Below are 19,837 nucleotides of genomic sequence, written 5' to 3' on the forward strand. Positions count from 1 at the left end.
GCAATAGTCAAAGGCTGAAATCATAAAGGATTCATAATGAAAATCATGTTGCAGTTCTTAACATCAAGCCTATTCAAATCTTAGTGTCTTGTTAAGAGAAATATCAAGCTAATATCATGAAATTTAATACTGTAGGTTTCGAGTGAAAATTACATATGTTCCTGTCTTGATGGACACTGGGGCTTTGCGTGCCAGTTTGATTGTCCCGGCGGACCTCAAGCGCCATGTCATAACAATGGCTTTTGCAATAAAACCACAGGATCGTGTTCATGTGATCCTAACTGGCGCGGAGACGAAAACTGTACCACATGTTCGCCAGGTTGGTACGGACTTGATTGCTCGGTAGTCAACCAAAGTACAAATAATTACACTGCAGCAGCATATGGACATGGTTACTTTATAACGATCGACGGCGCAGGTTACAAATTCTTAGGAAACGGAGAATATCATTTGCTGCTGTCTCATTTATGGGAAGTCCAGGTTCGAATGGTGACATGCTTTTCTTCGAGCTCTTGTGTTAATGCGGTTGCTGTGAGGATTGAACAGCACACGCTATTGCTGCATTCAAGGTTTGTTAATCGAAAGGAGCCTGTTGTTTTTGCAAATGGAAAGAGAGTGTATTCTGTTGATTTTGAATTTGGCCCAGCAAGTCACCGCTTTACTTTTAAACGAACCTCCCGGTTACAATTTGTACTCTCATCCTCTTATGGTGTCCGGCTCATAATTCGTTTATATGATCGATATCTTGATGTTCATTTGCGTGTAGACAATCAAACATATTGTAAAACAAGCCAGGGACTGTGGGGTAACTGTAACCTCAACTCACTCGATGACCTGTACAGCAGAGATGGCAAAATAGTTACAGGACTGAATGTCTCTCAGTCTTACGTCACTGAATTGTATGCAAAGTCTTGGAAAGTGACCGAAAGAGACAGTTTGTTCGTCTATGACATCAACAACTACCACGAGCAGAGAGAGCTCTATGGTGGCGGGTACGCGTTATATTTCAACAACTCGGGTGCCCATACCGAAGAAATCTACAGCTTCTCGTTATCTGACATCACTATTGAATTTATGGTTCGCGCTGAGAGTGAAAACGGAACTCTTCTCTCGTACACCAGCACAGACATGTTTGCTGTAATTCTGGAGTCCAGCAAGATCAAGTTACGCTACGATGATATCATTTTAGATACTTTGGCGGTAATTCAAACGCACGAATGGAATCATATTGCTTTGGTCTGGTCATTAACGACGCGAATTCTTCAATTCTACCACAGGGATGATACTGGACAACGTGTGAACAGTCGGAATTTTCCAATTACCAGTAATGTGAACGTCTTTCAACCAGGAGGAATTCTCGCCCTAGGTTACTGTATACCACCACCAGGTGGACTAACATTGTCTCTCACAGAAGGATTCATTGGCCAAATCGACGAACTACGAATTTGGAACCAAAAGCTCGATCCCTTTTCCATCTCGGCTAACTGGAGAGGAAACCTGGGTTGTACCATGCGAGTTCCAAACCTTGCAAGTCTTTGGAAGTTTAATGAAGGCGATGGCGTTGTTGCGCATGACTGTGTATCGGGCGCACATATATATTTTAAATCGGGTACCTGGAAAGGGCCCATGTGGGTCTTCTCAATGGTTGAAATTCCTCAGTTTTCAGTAGACACTAGTACCGCATACAGTTTCAGATTCGGTAGTTCCTGGATGAGTGCGGAACAGTTATGTTACAACCTCATTTTTGGGTCAATGTTGAAGTCAGGTCACATTCTTCTAACGACTTCGACATTGTGGTTTTACCACATGTCCTGTGTAACATCAGTTACCAGGAGCAACGATCATGGACATGCTTACTGGACCTTGATGGCTTTGTCGGATTTTAATCAACTGATCGTAGAACAAAGTTCGTGGTTTGCTCAGAGCCTTTGTAATTCAGTATCTGTTTTCAACTTCCCAGTTTGGTATGGAAAGAACTGCCACTATCAATGTAAATTTGGCCTTCCAGGTACCAATGAGCACAAGTGCTTTTGCATGAAAGGATTTTTCGGTTTGAACTGCTCAAGCGAATGCCCAGGTGGCAACAATGTGCCCTGCAATGGCCTATCTTCATGTGACATTTCAATCGGAACATGTAACTGTCCAGTTTCATCAAACACCACCTATGATTGTAGCGTCTGCAGTCCAGGGTGGATTGGATCGGATTGTTCTGTATCACTCGGAGAAAATAGGAGCAGTTCAGAAAACTTTACTTGCCAAGGTTTTGGAGCAACTCATTACACAACATTTGATGGCGTAGGTTACAATTTTAGGACTTACGGGGAGTTTTACCTTATGAAAACCAATCAGTTTACCGCGCAGGTGCGGCAGATACCTTGCATGAATGCTTCGTTTTGTATTTCATCGGTAGGAGTGAAAATCGGCTCGACAGAGTTCGTCATAAGAGCTTCATACAATGGCACTGGAATGTCTTTGGTCTGGCTAAATCGTAAACTTACGGATGCGACATCTGTAATCCTGGAAAACAACTTCAGCTTTCAAAAGGCTTCCCCCAAAGTGTATGAAATTGCCAAACCTGGGAGGATTTTACTGAGAGTAAAAGCATGGCAGGACTATCTTTCGTTTGAATTAACGTCAGCTTCTCAATGGTGTATTGTTGGCTCTGGAATTTGTTCCTCTTGTGACTCAAACGTTGTAAATGACTTTACAAACAGTACAGGTACCATGTACTGGGGAGGCAGTATTTCAGAAAGTATTATAATTAATATCTTACATTCGCAGTGGCAAGTCTCTGCTATCGACTCGTTGTTTATATTTGGATACACGAGCTATAAAGAGCGACGAGAAATAACTTCTAATGGCTACGCCCTGAGCTTTAATGGTACAACTGCTTCAACAGGAATTTTGAATGCTTTTGTCAAAGACTTCACTATTCAACTGTTTGTCAAAGTTCACTCATCTGGAGGTACAATCCTTTCTTACTCAAATAAATTTACATTTGCCCTAGTGAACGATGTCCGAGTCAAAATCTTCCTAGGTGGAGCTTCGTACGACATGGGAATTACACTACCTTCTGGAACTTGGGTACTAGTGTCTATCGCGTACAGAGCTTCAACAGGTAAATATACTGGATGTACATATTGCTCGGTCTTTTAGTTCTTCATCCATCATTGAAACTGGATTAAGTTTATGAGATGTTAAGTCGTGCTTGTTGATTGAGCTCAACCTGAACATTAACTACGATGAGAGAAATACATGGTTTTGATTATTTGCTAGTGTTTGTCGGCAAGGGCGTGTAATTACAAATGATCACCTAGATGACAGATTATCACGAGATAACTTTGTACTGACTGCTTTTAAATATGAATTCTTGCTTGGTATATTTCTTAGCATTTCAAACATTAACTGTGAGAATTTAATGAATCAAAAAAGGTTCCACTTTTATTGTAATAAAGCCTGTTTTTTTTTATTTGTTTTCAGGAGTTCTAACTTACTACCAGCTGAACGCTCAAGGCGACCTTTATTTCAAACAGACATACATTGGCGTAGAAATGTTTACATCGGGTGGTACCCTATGGCTTGGTCACTGGCACATAACAAAAGAACATATAACTGGTGTTCCGCTGCAGCCTTTCTTTGGAGTCATTGATGAAGTTCGTATCTGGTCTTTTTCACTGGATACCTTGCTTATCCGCCAGAGTTTTCGTCTTGTTATTACAGCAAACCTACCGTCACTGAGTGCCCTTTGGTTGTTTGATGAAGGTGTAGGTAGAGTAATCGCAAATTTTATATCCAGCTCCCCAAATATGTACCTTCCAGAAGTCATCAGTCGTCGTCCAACGTGGCAGTTCTCCTACGTCCGTGAAGTGTTTCCATCCATGGTTGAGAGTGCATCTGTGCAGTTTAGTGTTAGCTTTGGACTACTGGCCAAAAAACGATGTTTGGAACTTATTTATCACCACCACCTACAAGCTCAATGTGGAAAGCTTTTGTCTGCTGCTGTTACCCAGTTTTACTTTAAGGCCTGTCTTTTTGATGTCCAGTCCTCCAGTTCCCTGGACACCGCTTATATCGCACTGATAGCGTATGCTGACTACTGCATGACAGTTCTTCATCTATCCTCATGGCCTGCTCAACGCCTATGTAAACAATTACCTCAAAGTCTTCCTCGAGGATGGATTGGTCCTGACTGTTCAGTGAAGTGTGTGTTTGGAAGCGCAGACAAAAATAATGCTAGTTTATGTGTGTGCCATCGTGGATACTGGGGCGAGGACTGTGCTAACGAGTGCCTCGGAGGCGGAAATAAACCCTGCAACGATCATGGCAACTGTAACGTCAGAACAGGGTCCTGTGAGTGTGATTTGAACTGGGGGGGAAATGGCGACTGCTCTAACTGTACGCCTGGTTGGACAGGATCTGATTGTGCAATAGCTGTGGCAGTAACCCAGTTGCCGACGTGTTCCGCTTTTCTTGGAGGACATTTTACCAACTTCGACGGTGCTCACTTTAACTTTTTTGGAGTAGGTGAATTTTGGTTTGTGCGAAGCATTCACTTCAATGGCCAGTTAAGACAAATTCCATGCTATAATGGAGAATCTCGTTGCATAAATGCGGTAGCGTTTTCGTTTCTATCAGGATGGAAGGTGGTAGTCCACGCACCATACGAAGAAAGCAAGCAACCTGTTGTTTGGTTAAATGGGAGAGAAGCAGTATATAGTTCAACAAGAATTCAAATTTCCAGCGACGTATTCCTAGAGAAGACATCTTCAACTACCTATCTTCTAAGCAGTCTACTAAAGGGTTTTAAATTTCAACTGCGTGTTGTAGGAAGAGGACTCGTAATTGCTGGTCACGTGAACCAATCCTTTTGTAACGGCACGAACGTGCTGTGTGGAAACTGCGACGGCAACAGGGATAACGACTTCAATGTGACGGCTGGGTCTTCTCTTGAAGAAATTTGGAGAGTTTCTATGGAGGAAAGCCTCTTTATCTATCACGATACAGGTTATATGGAAGAACGAGCTGTAACAGGTGCTGAGTACGCTTTAATGTTCAATGGTGTCGGCGTCTGTAGCGATCTCATGCCTGATGTCTTAAACGCTTCCTCCATCACAATGGAACTTCTCTTCAAAATGTATTCTGAACCAAAAGTGGGAGGTGTCCTCTTAACGTACAGCAAAGCGATATCACTTACACTGTTTATCGAAGGGACCCTTAAAGTACGGATAGGAATAGAAATTTGGGATACCGGACTTTCTCCACAAGTTGACTCTTGGAACCAAGTTACTCTTGTCTACTATAACACCACTGGAGCAGTTTACATTTACCACATAAACTCCATAGGTGTTGTTCGTTTAGCTACACGAACTATGACTGCAGGAATAATCAACAGAGGAAGCATAATTTCCATTGGACAATGGATACCATCTCTGGAAATCAACACCAAAGAAAGCGATAGTCTGCCAGGTTTTGTTGGAGTGATTGATGAAGTACGCTTCTGGAACCGTGAATTCAGCCTGCAAGATGTCACAACAAGCTGGAGGGTGAACGTCCTTTCCAATGCACGGTACCTTGTAATTTTGTGGAAGTTCAATGAAGGTCAAAGTGGTGTCATACACGACTTGATAAGCAGAGTTCACTTGTACATTCCATCCATTCGCGAGGCTCCACGATGGGTTTTCAGTTACGCTGACATCAAAGTTCTACCTGTTACCCCTGAGATTACGTTCAGTACGACCAAGGTAAGAGTTGAAGCAGAGTCTTGGTGCCACACGCACATCCAAAACTCACCTCTGGGCATCGCGTGTGGTGGTCTTGGTGGTGGAACGGTGGCCTTCTACGTTAGGGCATGTTTACGAGTAATTGCCTCGGGTAAACAGGTGTCTCTTGGAATAAGTGTTGTGGTGGCTTTTGCAGACACCTGTGAGATCCAAGCTAACCTTACCATTTGGCCAGCAAGGCAGATGTGTACATATGAAGTATTCAGGAACTCAAGGCTCATGAACTGGATAGGATTAGATTGCAATATCCCTTGCCCCTATGGTTACCAGCCCCTTGGACTGTATGGAAGCTGTCAGTGTGATTCAGGCTTCTGGGGACAGACCTGTAATGGTGTATGCCCCGGTGGACTTGTAAACGTTTGTAGTGGACATGGAAATTGTATAGATAGTAATGGAATATGCAAGTGTAAACGGAGATGGCAAGGAGCACTTGACTGCAGCCAATGCACACCTGGTTTCTTTGGAAAAGACTGTTCGGTAGCCGTTGCACCACCTACAACGGAGCTCCCAGTAACATCAGTTTTCGGGACTGGCTATATTGTGACCTTAGATGGTATCAAGATCAGTGTCAACGTTGCTGGTGAATTCAGAGTGCTAGCTCTGTCTCGCTATGGACTAAGCATCCAGTTTCGACAGGTACGAATCGGAAGTTATGTACGAGTAAGGTGCGTGATAGTGGTGGTACAACAGGATGTGCTAGCTATCCACAGCAGTGTCGGAGTTGCTGGCCAAGTTTTGGTGACGCTGAATGGTTTACCCATAAGTCAAAATAGCTTAGTTTCATTAGGAGTTTCAGGATTTGAGTTTCGACGAACGTCGCTTAACACTTACGTGATGGTTGGTCCAGAAGGCTTCAACTTTGTCATTAATTCCCTTGCCATTCACTTTGATGTATCCATAACCATGAATAAAGATTTGTGCCAGGAAACCTGTGGTCTCCTTGGCAGGTGTCATATTCCAGGATCACGTGTTCCACCATCAAACTGTACCGCTGGAGGAATATTGGATACTCAAGAAGTGTCAAACATAACTCAAGAACTCTTGATTTCCTATGTGAATTCATGGGCTGTTCCACAAAACGAAAGTTCCTTTGGTCCCATACTGAACATTTCTGGTGAACCTCAACTTAGTAGTGTTGCAGGGAGCTGTCTCTACTTCAACGGTACATCAGTGATCAGCGCACCACTGCTCAACACTTTTGTCGGAAATTATATAACAGTCCAGTTCTTTGTCAAAGCCAAGAATCCAGATGTTTACATTGGGACCATTATCTCATATGCACTCAATGAAACATTTGCAATAGCTGTAAACAAAACAATACACATTTACTTTGGCACCACCGTCATTGACACTCAACTTGTACTTGAAAGAGAACTTTGGAATCACATATCTTTCGTCTACATGCGGAGTTCAGGTCAAGTGCAGTTCTATCTCGTTAACTCCATCGGCATCATACAATCAAAAGTATTCCTCGTTGGTGTAGGGATATTTGCGGATGGTGGTACCCTAGCCCTGGCCCTTTGGCAGGTGACTAAAGTATCACTCTCTCTGCCTGGCTTTGTGGGCTGGATAGACGAGCTGAGCTTTTGGAATAAGCGATTTGATTCAGTCACCATACTACGAACTTGGAATTCTAACCTGCAATCAGGAACACCGGGAATTGCACTCTTATGGAAGTTTAATGAAGGAAGTGGATTTATTTGTCGGGCTACTGTAGGATCTCTTAATTTTGGCCTTCCTACCCCTCCCTGGAAGAGCCCACTTTGGTACCCTTCAGATGCTATTAAAGAAGCCAATGTTTTCATCACGTCTGATCTCTCTGAAAAAGAACCAGACAAGTCGACGCAAGATCTATGTTCAGATGTTTTTCTGAAAGGTCCGCTTCTGAATGAGTGTGCTAATGTGACTGGAGGGTCCAAATTTTACTACGAAGCTTGCTTATCCGAAGTGTCTACTTCAGGAACACCTGAATCAGCTCTTATGATAGCAACTAACTTTGCAAAAGAATGCCAGGCAGCCTTGAACTTGTCGAGTTTGCCAGGAAAAGGACTTTGTAATGTCATACCGGGTGGACGCTATAATGACTGGGTTGGGGTAAACTGTACCACAAAGTGCGAGGTTGGATGGTTCACTGATGGCGATTGCAAATGTGACAATGGATACTGGGGAATAAATTGTTCAAGAGAGTGCCCTGGAGGAGCAGCAAACCCCTGTTATGGAAATGGGAAGTGCGATATTAGGAGCGGTAAATGTAACTGTCACCCAAATTGGGATGAAGGTGAAAATTGTTTTAAATGCGCTCCTGGCTGGATCGGAAAATCATGTTCAGTGGCAGTGTCAACAACAGAATCATCCGTGACTGGTCAGACGTCTAAAGTATGTATAATATTAGAGAGAGGCTATGTTACCGGATTTGATGGCTCACTCTTTACGTTCACAACATTAGGAGAGTTCATAATGATCAATTCTTCCATTCTTCAAGTGCAAGTTCGACAAGTACCATGCGAGAAGAGCTCCGTCTGTTTAAATGCCATTGGTGTGAGGTTCAATGACTTAACAATTAGCGTCCACGCGGCCTACGAGAGTGATTCATTTCCAGTGGTGTATGTAAACGAAGAACTTACAAAAGTAGGCGGAGAGCCCTCTAAAGATATGCTCAAAAATAATATTAGCATTCAACCAATTTCCAGGTCTGCCTACAGGATTGTTGTCTCACACTATTTGTCTGTACAAACAGTATTCTCAGATCGTTACATGAGTGTGGAGTTAACAGTGACGTCTAATTTTTGTCAGCTTGTCGATGGTTTATGTGGCTCCTGTGCTAAACTACGTGTCGGTCAAAATGCAACTCAGGGAAGTGGTGGTTCTGTCACTTCGATAAATAGACCAACGACTGTTTTGGAGGAGCTTGGTAAACCAAATGCCACAAGTGATAACGTTAATGAATTTATAACAAAAGTGTTTCCAGTTCAAGATCCCATTATAGTCATCGATGCAGAAATGCACAAAGAAACGCGGGTTGTTTACGGAGGTTTGTACAGTCTGTTCTACCGTTTTACTGCTGTGGTCACTCAAACAGTTGTCAAACTCTTTGTGAGTCAAACGTTGACCTTCCAGCTCTTAGTTAAATCATGCAATCCCCAAATATGTGGAGGAACAGTAATCTCCTACACATCGAATGTCACGTTTTACATCAGCAACCATGTAACAGTGAGGGTGGTTATTGGATTAGACGTCTTTGACACTGGTATCGCAACCGAAGCAGATGTGTGGAATCAAATTACCGTAGTATTTGTCCGTGAGAAACTTCAACTCTTTGTGTTCGTCACATTTTCATCTGGACTTGTGCAAGTGCGAAAGTTTAGTTTTACTATCGACCCTTTTATAAGTGCAGGAACATTTGCTATAGGTATGTGGCAACCGGCCTCAGGATCAATTAGCGTTCAGCCAACCAATGTCTTCCTTGGTCAAATAGATGAGGTAAGCGTGTGGGAGAGACCCTTCGATTATGCATTGGTTGAACAAAGCTGGCGATCAAATATTCAACTGGGTGCCCCATCGCTCACAAATTTGTGGAAATTCAACGAGGGCAAGAATTCCATTGTTAAAGACCTAGTGGCTGATGTTGCTCTACTCTTCCCGAGGTATCCATTAGGTAAACCAGAATGGGTTTTCTCCGATGCTCCCATCACATCCGTTGTCATACTGAACCCAAATGAAGATAATGCCACTCTACATACAATCGCCATCAAGGTTTGTTTCGAGTTCATATATGAGGGACCAATCCATTCAGCTTGTAATGCCTTAGGCAATGTCACTCTAGAATTTTACCTCCGTGCTTGTGTTCAAGCAGTAGTGGACACCGGATTGACTGTTGAATCCATTGATGTCGTAATAACAATCGCAGATTATTGCCAAAAAATATTTGGTTTGCCTTATTGGCCAGCTCAGTCTTTGTGTAACAAGTTTCCTGGAAAGCGTTTTCCCAACTGGATGGGAAAGAACTGTACCATCCCTTGCATTTTTGGTCAAGCTGCAAACGAAAGTGAATTCTGTGTATGTGATCCTGGATTTTATGGCACGAACTGCTCAGGCATCTGCCCAGGAGGAAAAGGGAATGCATGTAACAATCATGGAATCTGCGATGTCGTGACTGGCAAGTGTTCTTGTGAGCTTAATTGGCAAGGTAATGAAAACTGTTCCACTTGTGCTCGAGGTTGGGCTGGAACAGACTGCTCAATCGCAGTCACTCAGTGGCCATCCGGCAGTGTCATAATAGGCATTGGTGCAGTATCGCTTGGCGGGCAATTTACGTCACTCAGTGGTATCAGCTACAGCTTGCAAGTGACCGGGGAGTACTATCTTATTTACTCCATACATCTCTCTGTAAATGTGCAAATTCGCCTAGTATCTTGCACTCAACAAGAGTCGTGTATCAATTCTATTGCACTGCAAATTGCCTCTTATAAAGTAGTTTTGCATGGACCGTACAGCTCTGGGGGAAGCCTGATCGTCTGGTTAAACGGAAAAGTCATCGATATAGATTTGCATCCAATCACTCTCGACGTCTACGGTTTTACTGTCAGCAAAATCACAGCTCACCTGTGGGAAGTGAAATATGCTGGTTTGTACCTAAAAATACGCGTGACTGGGCGCTTTCTAAGCGTTAGTGTTGAGGCATCGGGTTTGGTTTGCAAGTCATCCATCGGACTACTAGGCTCCTGTAACCAGGGACTCGTACAATCGCTTTTGTCGTATTATCCGACTAAAGATTGTTCTGAAGAAGGCTTTATGTTCAACGTAAGCGGGAACCATTCAAATGTGTTTAGGCAAGGAAGTGATATTCTAAGTGAAAAGAACGCTTCTGATACCAAGGCAAAGACTCAAGATATCATTAGCACTCTTATAACTACTAAGCTAAAGGTGAAGAAATGCCATAGTTTGTTCGAGTACAAGTATAAGGAGATCGTAGAATATCGAGAGGCGAATGCAGGATATGCTCTTTACTTCGACCACACTACTGTTGTGACAGATGTAATCTACAAGGCATTTTCCTTCACAGACATTACAGTTAAGATCATGTTTAAAACGGTGCGTTACGGGGTGATAATATCCTATACCATGAGGAAGACATTTTTCGTAACAAACACGGGTGGAAAGTTCACCATCTTCTACGGAGAGAATGTTTACCATACAAACATAGTTGCAGAGCGTAACAAATGGAACCAGGTCAGTCTGGTGTTCAGAAAATCCACTACAGTCTTGCAATTTTACTACTTTTCTTCTGGAGGCCAGTTACATCGCCTCGACATAAACGTTGGATTTGATATCTTTACACCAGGAGGAACAATTGCTTTGGCTGGTTGGATGCCATCTCTCGACGGATCTGGAATTCAACCAACTGCTTTCTTTGCTGGATTCATAGATGAAGTTCGCATATGGACACGCTATTTCCATCCTGCGTTCATACTGCAAACTTGGAACAGATCGGTAAGCGTAAATGCCCAAGACCTCGCGCACGCATGGAAATTTAACGAAGGAGAAGGAATTGCAGCTGTTGATAAAGTAACTGGTATGAAGCTAGTCCTTCCTTTTAAGCCTTGGAGAAAACCCGAATGGAGATATTCTGATGTAGAATTACAGCTGCCCTTCTACGATAGACCACTAGATTTCAGTTTTACGAACAAAACTCTGCAAGTAGCCGCAGAACTTTTCTGCAATAGAACACTACTAATGGGCACATTACATTCGCATTGTAAATCCTTGGGACCTGGCGTTTCTACCTTCTACTTCAGGTCCTGCCTCCAAAGAATCGCAACTTCTGAGTCCTTGTACATGTCTATGGAAGTGATTATAGCGTATGCCGATTATTGTCAAGCATTCAACAACTTAACAGTCTGGCCAGCGAAACATCTTTGTAATGAATTTCCTGGAAGAGAATTTCCCATTTGGTTCGGAGAGCGATGCGAAAGAAAGTGTATCTTCGGTAAGAAGCTGGCCTCTGAGACATGCGTATGCTACCACGGCTACTGGGGACTGGAATGCTCAAACACCTGCCCTGGCGGAGCTGCGAACCCATGTAACAACAACGGAATGTGTAATGTCATCACAGGAGAGTGTGAATGTAATGTTAATTATAATGGAACGCAGGACTGTGGTAAATGTTCTCCAGGGTGGCATGGCTTTGATTGTTCCTTGGCTCTTGTATCACTCAACTTGAACCGTCATATCTCCATCGGCATGTCATCGACTGGCGGCCATTATGTCTCGTTTGATGGCTACAGCTTTACTCTTGTGTCCCTGGGTCAATTTTATCTGATGAATCTACCTGACCTGTCATTCCAGATTCAAGTTCGCCATGTCCCCTGCAGACAACAGACGGTTTGTGTGAATGCCATTGGAATACGGATTACGACGACTGTTGTTTCTTTTCACGCTCCTTACACTACCGGTGGAGCTCCAGTAATCTGGGTCAATGGAAAGCTTCTACTTCTTTCAGGATTGATTTCCACACTAGGATCACCACATCTTGGCATCCTACTGAAGTACAATGGGCGCAACTACTATCAAATTATTTGGAAAGACAATTTTGCCATGGCCATTCGAATTCATGGTCGATACTTGAGTTTTAAAGTCGACGTCACGTCTGCTTATTGCTATAACTCTACAGGCTTACTTGGATCCTGCGATAACGAGCCCGACAACGATCTCAAAGTTAGCTCCAATGGAAGTATCATACCAGCAAATGTCACTCAGCCCGTCTTAAATACAGAAATTGGAAGTCATGCCATTGTGTATGACAAAGACAGTTTGATCGTTCTTAAATATGAGCATTACCACGAAACACGACTACCAACTGGAGGTATGTATGCCCTTCTGTTTAATAAGACAGGGGCCTCATCGAAACCACTGATAAAAACGTTCAACCTCAATGTAGATATAACGCTTGAAATTCTACTGAAGCCGTACCAATTCAGTGGAACAATCTTCTCTTATGCAGTCTTACAAACGTTTGCAGTTTTGATTGAAAGTTCACTTAGAATTCACTTTGGAAAAGCGATCATTGATACGGGCGTGAATGTGACTATCAACCAGTGGAGCCACGTATCACTTGTTTGGTACCACAAGTCTCGAGTGCTAGAGTTTTATCACTTCAACTTTAAGGGGAAAGTGCAACGACGATCCTACGTGCTCCCGTCAAATCCATTTCTACCAGGCGGTATTCTTTCCCTCGGACAATGGGAGCTGTCTCCTGGAGACAGCGAAACTCATACGGTCGCATCTTTTGTTGGCACCATTGACGAGATCCGTGTATGGAAGCGAGCCTTTAATCCTGCATTTATACTTCAGAACTGGCGAATGAATGTTGTCCCCACTCATCCTGACCTCACTGGGCTTTGGAAAATGAACGAAGGTGAAAGTGACGTCATAATGAACCTTGTGACCGACGAACACATCTATCTACCGAGATCACCATGGCAACAGCCACACTGGGTATTTTCTGATGCTGACATCAACACGAACTTAACATCATCCGATAAACCGTTCGAAATGCACTTTCTCAATAAGACGTTAGAGAAGATGGCAAAGGCCTTCTGTTTCGAGCTGTTCTACAAGAGTACACTTCATGATCAGTGCCACGGCCAATTAAAATCTGAGCTGGAATTTCATTACCTTGTTTGCTTGATAGACATTGCAACAACCGACGACATCAGTGCAGCCCTGACAGTTATAGTTACCTTCGCTGATCACTGTCAAGCTGTCTTGAACTATAGTACCTGGCCAGCTCAGCCACTTTGCAATAAGTTCCCTGGATCCCACTTCCCCCTATGGATTGGAGACAGGTGCGACATAAAATGCGTCTTTGGTGCTGCGGATCCTGATGATCGTAACCTATGCATCTGTATGGAAGGCTACTGGGGAAGCGATTGTTCACAGATATGTCCAGGTGGACTGCTAAATATTTGTGGAGGACACGGTTGGTGTGATAGTTCAACTGGACAATGTCAGTGCCAAGTGAACTGGAGAGGAAACGAAAATTGTAGTAGCTGTAGTCCAGGATGGAATGGAACTGATTGTCAATTTGCCGTGGAGCTTGTCACTAGTATAACATCACAAACTGTCTTAGTTGCAGCTATTGGAGGAAATGGCTACTTTACAACATTTTGTGGCGTCAGTTTTACCTACAGAGTGGTAGGTGAGTTCTATGTACTGCGGTCTGCTTCCCAAAATCTCGTCATCCAGCTTCGACAAGCACCATGTCCAATCGATGGCAGTTACATCCCGCTTTGCACAACTGGTTTCTCGTTTAGTCTGAATAATAATGTCATTGCCATCCGCGCGCCAGTTGCTACGTTTTCAAGAACTGTTCCAATCTTTCCTCTCATTTGGTTGAATGGAAATTTGGTACAAGTTGACCACAGGACGCAATTATCGGTGGACTTTGTCATGTTGCGTATCTCCACGGTTGCATTTGAGATCTACGGTCCAAACGGTGTGAAATTTGGTATAACTGTAGGACATAGTCTTTCTGTAACTATTCACCTGCCAGCCATATACTGTCGAAACTCCACAGGCCTTCTTGGCGCATGTACAGGCGTCTCCTTTAACAACTCGAACAGTCTTGAATCGTACATCACCTCTCTGAAGCATAATTCAGTAGTTGACAAGTCACAAACATTGTTTATTTACAAGTACCTGCATTACTCTGAATACCGAAGTCCATCTGGTGCAGGATTTAATCTATTTTTCAAGGATCACTCGGTGCGCTCAGGCCCCCTACAATTACCTCCTGTTGATGTGCTAACAATTGAACTGCTTATAAAAACCCACCAAACAGGAGGAATCATCTTCTCGTATTTAAGCCAAAACATCTTTGCTGTCATCGACAATACAACACTAGAAATTATCTACAATGGCTCTGTTTTTGACACTGGGCTTAAACTGGAGATCAAACAGTGGAATCAACTCACAATTGTCTTAAAACAACTCGTTGGGACTCTCTACTTCTACCACGTCAGCTCCTCTGGGGTAGTTAAAGTCCGCGTATTTAAGTTGGATGGAAACGTTTTCTCAAACGGCGGTGTCTTGGCACTGGGACAGTGGCAGCCATCACCCAGCTCGGACAGCATGCTTCCTCAGTCAAGTTTTGTTGGTGAGATCGACGAGTTTCGTATCTGGAAGAGACGGACGAACTCAGACCTCGTGAAAAGTAATTGGAGATTGAATGTACAGGCTGGCATTTACCCTGATCTGCTTCACCTTTGGAAGTTCAACCAGGCTAACGGAAGGGTAATTCCTGACATACTTGGAAAAAATGATCTCTTCCTGACAAAGTTTCATGAGCCACAGTGGACGTTCTCAGATGCTGATATTCCTCGCTTGAACCCGGGAGAAACAACTTTTGTCAACTTAAGCTTGCAGCGAGATGCAGAATCCTTCTGTTTTAGCCTCATTCTCAGTGGACCGCTGTATGCTAATTGCGAAGATCTCAGTATTCAAGTAGCACAGTTCTACTACAAAGTGTGCCTGCACGACATTTCGCTGTCGTCAAAGTTACGTTCGGCCGTTTATGCCGTGGTCACATTCGCCGACTACTGCCAGAACACTCTCAACCTAAGCGAGTGGCCAGGAAAAGAACTTTGTCATCACTTTGTCGACCAAAGATTTCCCTACTGGATTGGCTCACGCTGTAATACGCGATGCGTATTTGGGTATCCAAGGCCAGATATAAACTCAACGGATGGCGTTTCTTGCAAGTGCGAACAAAACTACTGGGGAGTGGACTGTGCAAATCTATGTCCAGGTGGGCTAAGGGAAACTTGTAACGGACACGGTGTTTGTAGTGTAACTAATGGTACCTGCGAGTGCGAACCACACTGGAAAGGGAATATATCGGCTGAATATAACGCTCCAATCGATGAAAACAATTCCGTCTCGCCAATACCATGTAGCAGGTGCACACCCGGTTGGACAGGAGCTGACTGTGCGATTGCAGAGGACTCCTCCATACTGGACAATTCCTCTATCCCTAGAATAGCTATAAACTTTGGTGATCCTCATTTTACGAGTGTGACAGGGGTAAACTTTCACTTCGAAGCTCCCGGTGCGTACCATCTTTTCAACTCATCAATTGTAGATGCACAGGTGCTGATAGTTCCATGTAACAACAGAGTGTCCTGTCGACGAATCAGTGAGGTTTCCCTCCGCACCTCGAAAACAGAGCTGTCGGTTCGTTACAACGATTTTGAGACAGTGGTAAGCAGTTTATTTGATAAAACAAGCAACACCTCCAAGGAGCTTTCCAAGTCTGATGAATGGGTCGAGGATGCAGATATCCGATACCGTTGGCTAACAGTTAACATCCTGGAAGTTCGCATCCAAGATGAAATTCAGTTTAACATTCTATCTTATTACGGTACCATTGGAACGGCTATTGAAGTTTTAAAACAGAGAGATCAGACAGATGGCATCTGTGGCGAGAAGGAGAGCAGTTGGATACGACAACAAGGGAACCAAAGCCTTACATCGGAAAACCAAATAGCTGATACTTCTAACAATGACACAACAGATCAGCAAGGCCTTACTCAAGCAACGATCCAAAAAAGACTCATTACACGGTTCAGAATCATGGAGAAGGACAATTCCTTGACGACAAAATATGCCTCGCGCAGTTATTCTGGGGCTGGCTACATGTTGGAGTTCTCGTCTGGTAACACTGCTGTTATGTACGCAAGCAACACAAGTTTGCCAGTTCTCGATGAGTTTACTATTGAAATTTGGGTCTGTTTGACGAATGCAGGCGAAAGCGTTGCTCGATTCTGTTCCTCAGATCAGAGAAACAACACTGAACCCGTCACTGGCAGTCACGCTGTTTTCTCTGTTGTCACCGCTATTGGGGACTTTGCAATAGTTTGCAACGACGGACTGCAAGTGAAATGGGACAAGGAGAAATTTATAACGGATATTAATCTTTACGAAGGAGTTTGGACTCATTTAGCTGTAACGTGGAGGACGATCGATGGTCGAATGCAAGCGTTCGTCTATTCCAACGGAAAGCATCGTCAATCAACAACATATGGGATAAAAAATGGAAAGCAATTCTCTTTCAATGGTCTGTTTATTCTAGGACGTTACATGCGAGGCTATATGGTAGACAGTGAATACGACATGCTTGGAGCGTTGGACGAGTTAAAGGTGTGGCAATATGCAAAGACGATGGAACAAATCAGGGCGTCCATGAGCGTCAAGTTCGAGGACTACCGCGAAGGACTGGTGTTAAACGTACCTTTTGACGAAGGAATGGGGCGAACGACGGTGGGGCACCTTTATAGTCCGATTTCTGTTGAAGTAGCGCTCTCTCTTTTTGAGGCCCAAGTCGTAAATGTGACCAATATTCATCTGTTTATTCATTCTGGAGACTACCCCGGATGGGCTCCGTCAGGGGTGCACTTGAGTCCCTTAGCGAACTACAGTCTAGCGTTCCTTAACAAAACTCTGGAAGGAAAGGCCTTAGAGAAGTGTTACGAGTCGTTTTATGAAGGAAAGCTACAGGAACATTGCAGTCCGAAACTGGTATCACAAGCCCTGTTTTACTATGAGTCTTGCCTCGCGGACATTGCCGATTCAGGCAGTCTTGCACACAGCAAGCTTTCTGTAAGTCTCTTCGGCTTTTACTGCCAAAAAGTCCTTGGAATTAAAGAGTGCTTGTTGCACGGAACCTACGACGCTTTCCTACGCTGTCCAGGCGACGACGAAAAACAAACCAAATTCACTCCACTAGAGATAATTGTTACGACTGTATCTTCACTACTCTTCCTTTTATTTCTGCTTATCATACTTATCCTGGTGTGTCGACGAAGAAAGCGCAGAAAGTCCGAAGTGGAGCAGATTTACCTCCATGAAGCTGGAGGTGAAAGATCGCATAAGTACGTCGCTGAAGATGAGGGTGACCACCCTCAAGCATATTCCATGAGGCAGATGTTGGACGAGTACGACTTTGAACCGGACACGGATGATAGCCCACATGATACACCAAGCGTTGTGCGAAAACCGCTGGTTCGAAATCCTGCTGGCGGTGTGCTGCCTGAAGGAGAGGAGGAGAGTGCTGTGTGATTTGATAGGAATTAGTGACTCTAAAATAATTAGCGTAGATTTAAATTTAGATTTTTTACTTTGGTAAAAATTTTTTATAAATACATAAGTTATTTCAATGAATATTGATACTTTTAATAAAGTCATCCACGTGATTGATCGGAAACTTGAATAACACATGATTTTTTGCACCAACCAATGAGAAATACGCAATTAGATTTCTTTTAGAAAGTTTTGATTTTCATCGCTTTTTAACCTTTTTAATGATTGTTTACTACCGATTCATGACTCGTTTCTAGTTGTTAGATTTTCTTCCTACAAATCAGTCGATCTTTCATTTCAGTCATTGAAAACATCACGTACAGTAATCAGCAGGGAAAAAATGAGATCCAAGAAGACATGCAGACGAATACTAAAACATTCGTCGATGCATTTCGTAGGCGACATAGTATTCAGATAGATCATACGCTGATTGTTAAAACGTAATTTTTTTTTAGGAATGAGAGTATCATACTCAGCTAAATTCATGCGTAATGTTGTTAGTCTTTTAGTGTGTGCGATGATTGTTGCATAATTGTTGTTTTCGGAGTGTAAACAGTTTCTTATTGTTTTGCTTTTTCATGAATGTGTGAATTTAATATCACTGTGTCCATGAATCTCACCTTGAGTGTTATACTTAGCATAACTGCAATACTAAAAGAGTGTACTTGTTTTGAGTGATAAAATGCAATTTCGTTTTGAATGAATGAACTTTACAATCATTTAAACGCCCTCAGCAAAGTTTTGAGGGTATTTCCTATTTACAGTGTGAGTTTAATACCACTTTAAGTTTTGTTTCCTCAATGTAAAAAGAGGACTTAGCACGAATCTGGATGTAACCTTTAGTGCCAAATATTTACCATAGAAAACAAAATAACATCGAGTGCTTTAAGAGTGTTTTGATTGCATTTCCCTTGCTTCATTTTCGTTATTCCAAGCTCTGCAGAATGTATTCTGTGTGGTAGATTTTAGATTAAGCAATAAATAGAAGATTATACGAATGCATGGGGAAATTGATTTTTAATTTACTCTAAAACAAATGAAGCACTTAGGAAGCGGCTAGAGCTATCAAGAAGTAGAGTGAACACTCGAATACATCTCGTGTTTCCCTCCTACACTTCTTCATACTTTAGCCGCTTTCTGCGTGCTTGACAACAGAACTGACCACAATCAAGGCTTCTTTATTTGTTAAGTGATGAGTCTCAATACGCCGGACGAGGCACTATCTTGTTGAACGGGCGCCAATTTTGTTTTTTAGTTTGTACGCGAGCGGATGAAAGCTCTCGGGGCGAGACACGTTTCACCCTCCTCCACTTGCACTGGTTTCATCCCTCGCGCTTTCTTCCTGCTCGTGCTTTACTCTGCTCGCCAAAAAAAATCATGTGACCGTACGCTGTCTCAGAAAAAGCAACTGAATCGATGATTTTTTCTTGAACTAGCCATGGTTTTAGAGAGGCACCCTGACTAAGAACATCAAACAACCTTTAAAAAAAATAGATGGTAAATTGCCTTGTCTCTGTCTTATTATGTTTACACATATGGCACTTTTGGCAATGCTTAGCGTAGCTATATGTTGGACGCGTGACATATATGGACCTCGTAATGCTTTATCGCATTGTGGAGTCTCCGAGGCTCAGTGGTGGAGCATCGAAGCGTTGGAATCCGGAGGTTTGACGTTCGGTTACCCATGGAGACTGATAATTTTTTCCTCCCATGCTTGAAACAAGACGAATAAACAGTTTCCTTCACAACCTTTCAACCGTATTTTACCACTTCTTAAAACTTTTATCAATCTTAACTCCACGGACTGCTGCAGCTCGACGCACGGTGTTGCTGCTCGCTTTTTCCTTGTTTGATAGAAGGAAAGCTCTTTTAATTTATTTTGCGTACTTTTTATCTTGTTTTTCTTCATGAGAAAGTAACGG

General features: G+C 43.1%; 1 protein-coding gene across 1 annotated transcript in view; it reads left to right on the forward strand.

Annotated features, from left to right (window-relative positions):
• The window catches only part of LOC131793231 (uncharacterized), a 103,783-nt gene extending 84,870 nt beyond the window's left edge, over positions 1-18,913 (forward strand). Inside the window, exons 64-65 of the mRNA XM_059110649.2 lie at positions 136-3,118; positions 3,481-18,913. Of these exons, the coding sequence (XP_058966632.2) occupies positions 136-3,118; positions 3,481-17,894 (17,397 nt within the window). The 3' untranslated portion in view covers positions 17,895-18,913. The remainder of the gene's footprint in view (positions 1-135; positions 3,119-3,480) is intronic.
• Positions 18,914-19,837: the final 924 nt, after the last annotated feature.

This window comes from Pocillopora verrucosa, chromosome 8 (assembly GCF_036669915.1).
Source record: "Pocillopora verrucosa isolate sample1 chromosome 8, ASM3666991v2, whole genome shotgun sequence".
In the NCBI taxonomy this organism is placed as follows: domain Eukaryota; kingdom Metazoa; phylum Cnidaria; class Anthozoa; order Scleractinia; family Pocilloporidae; genus Pocillopora; species Pocillopora verrucosa.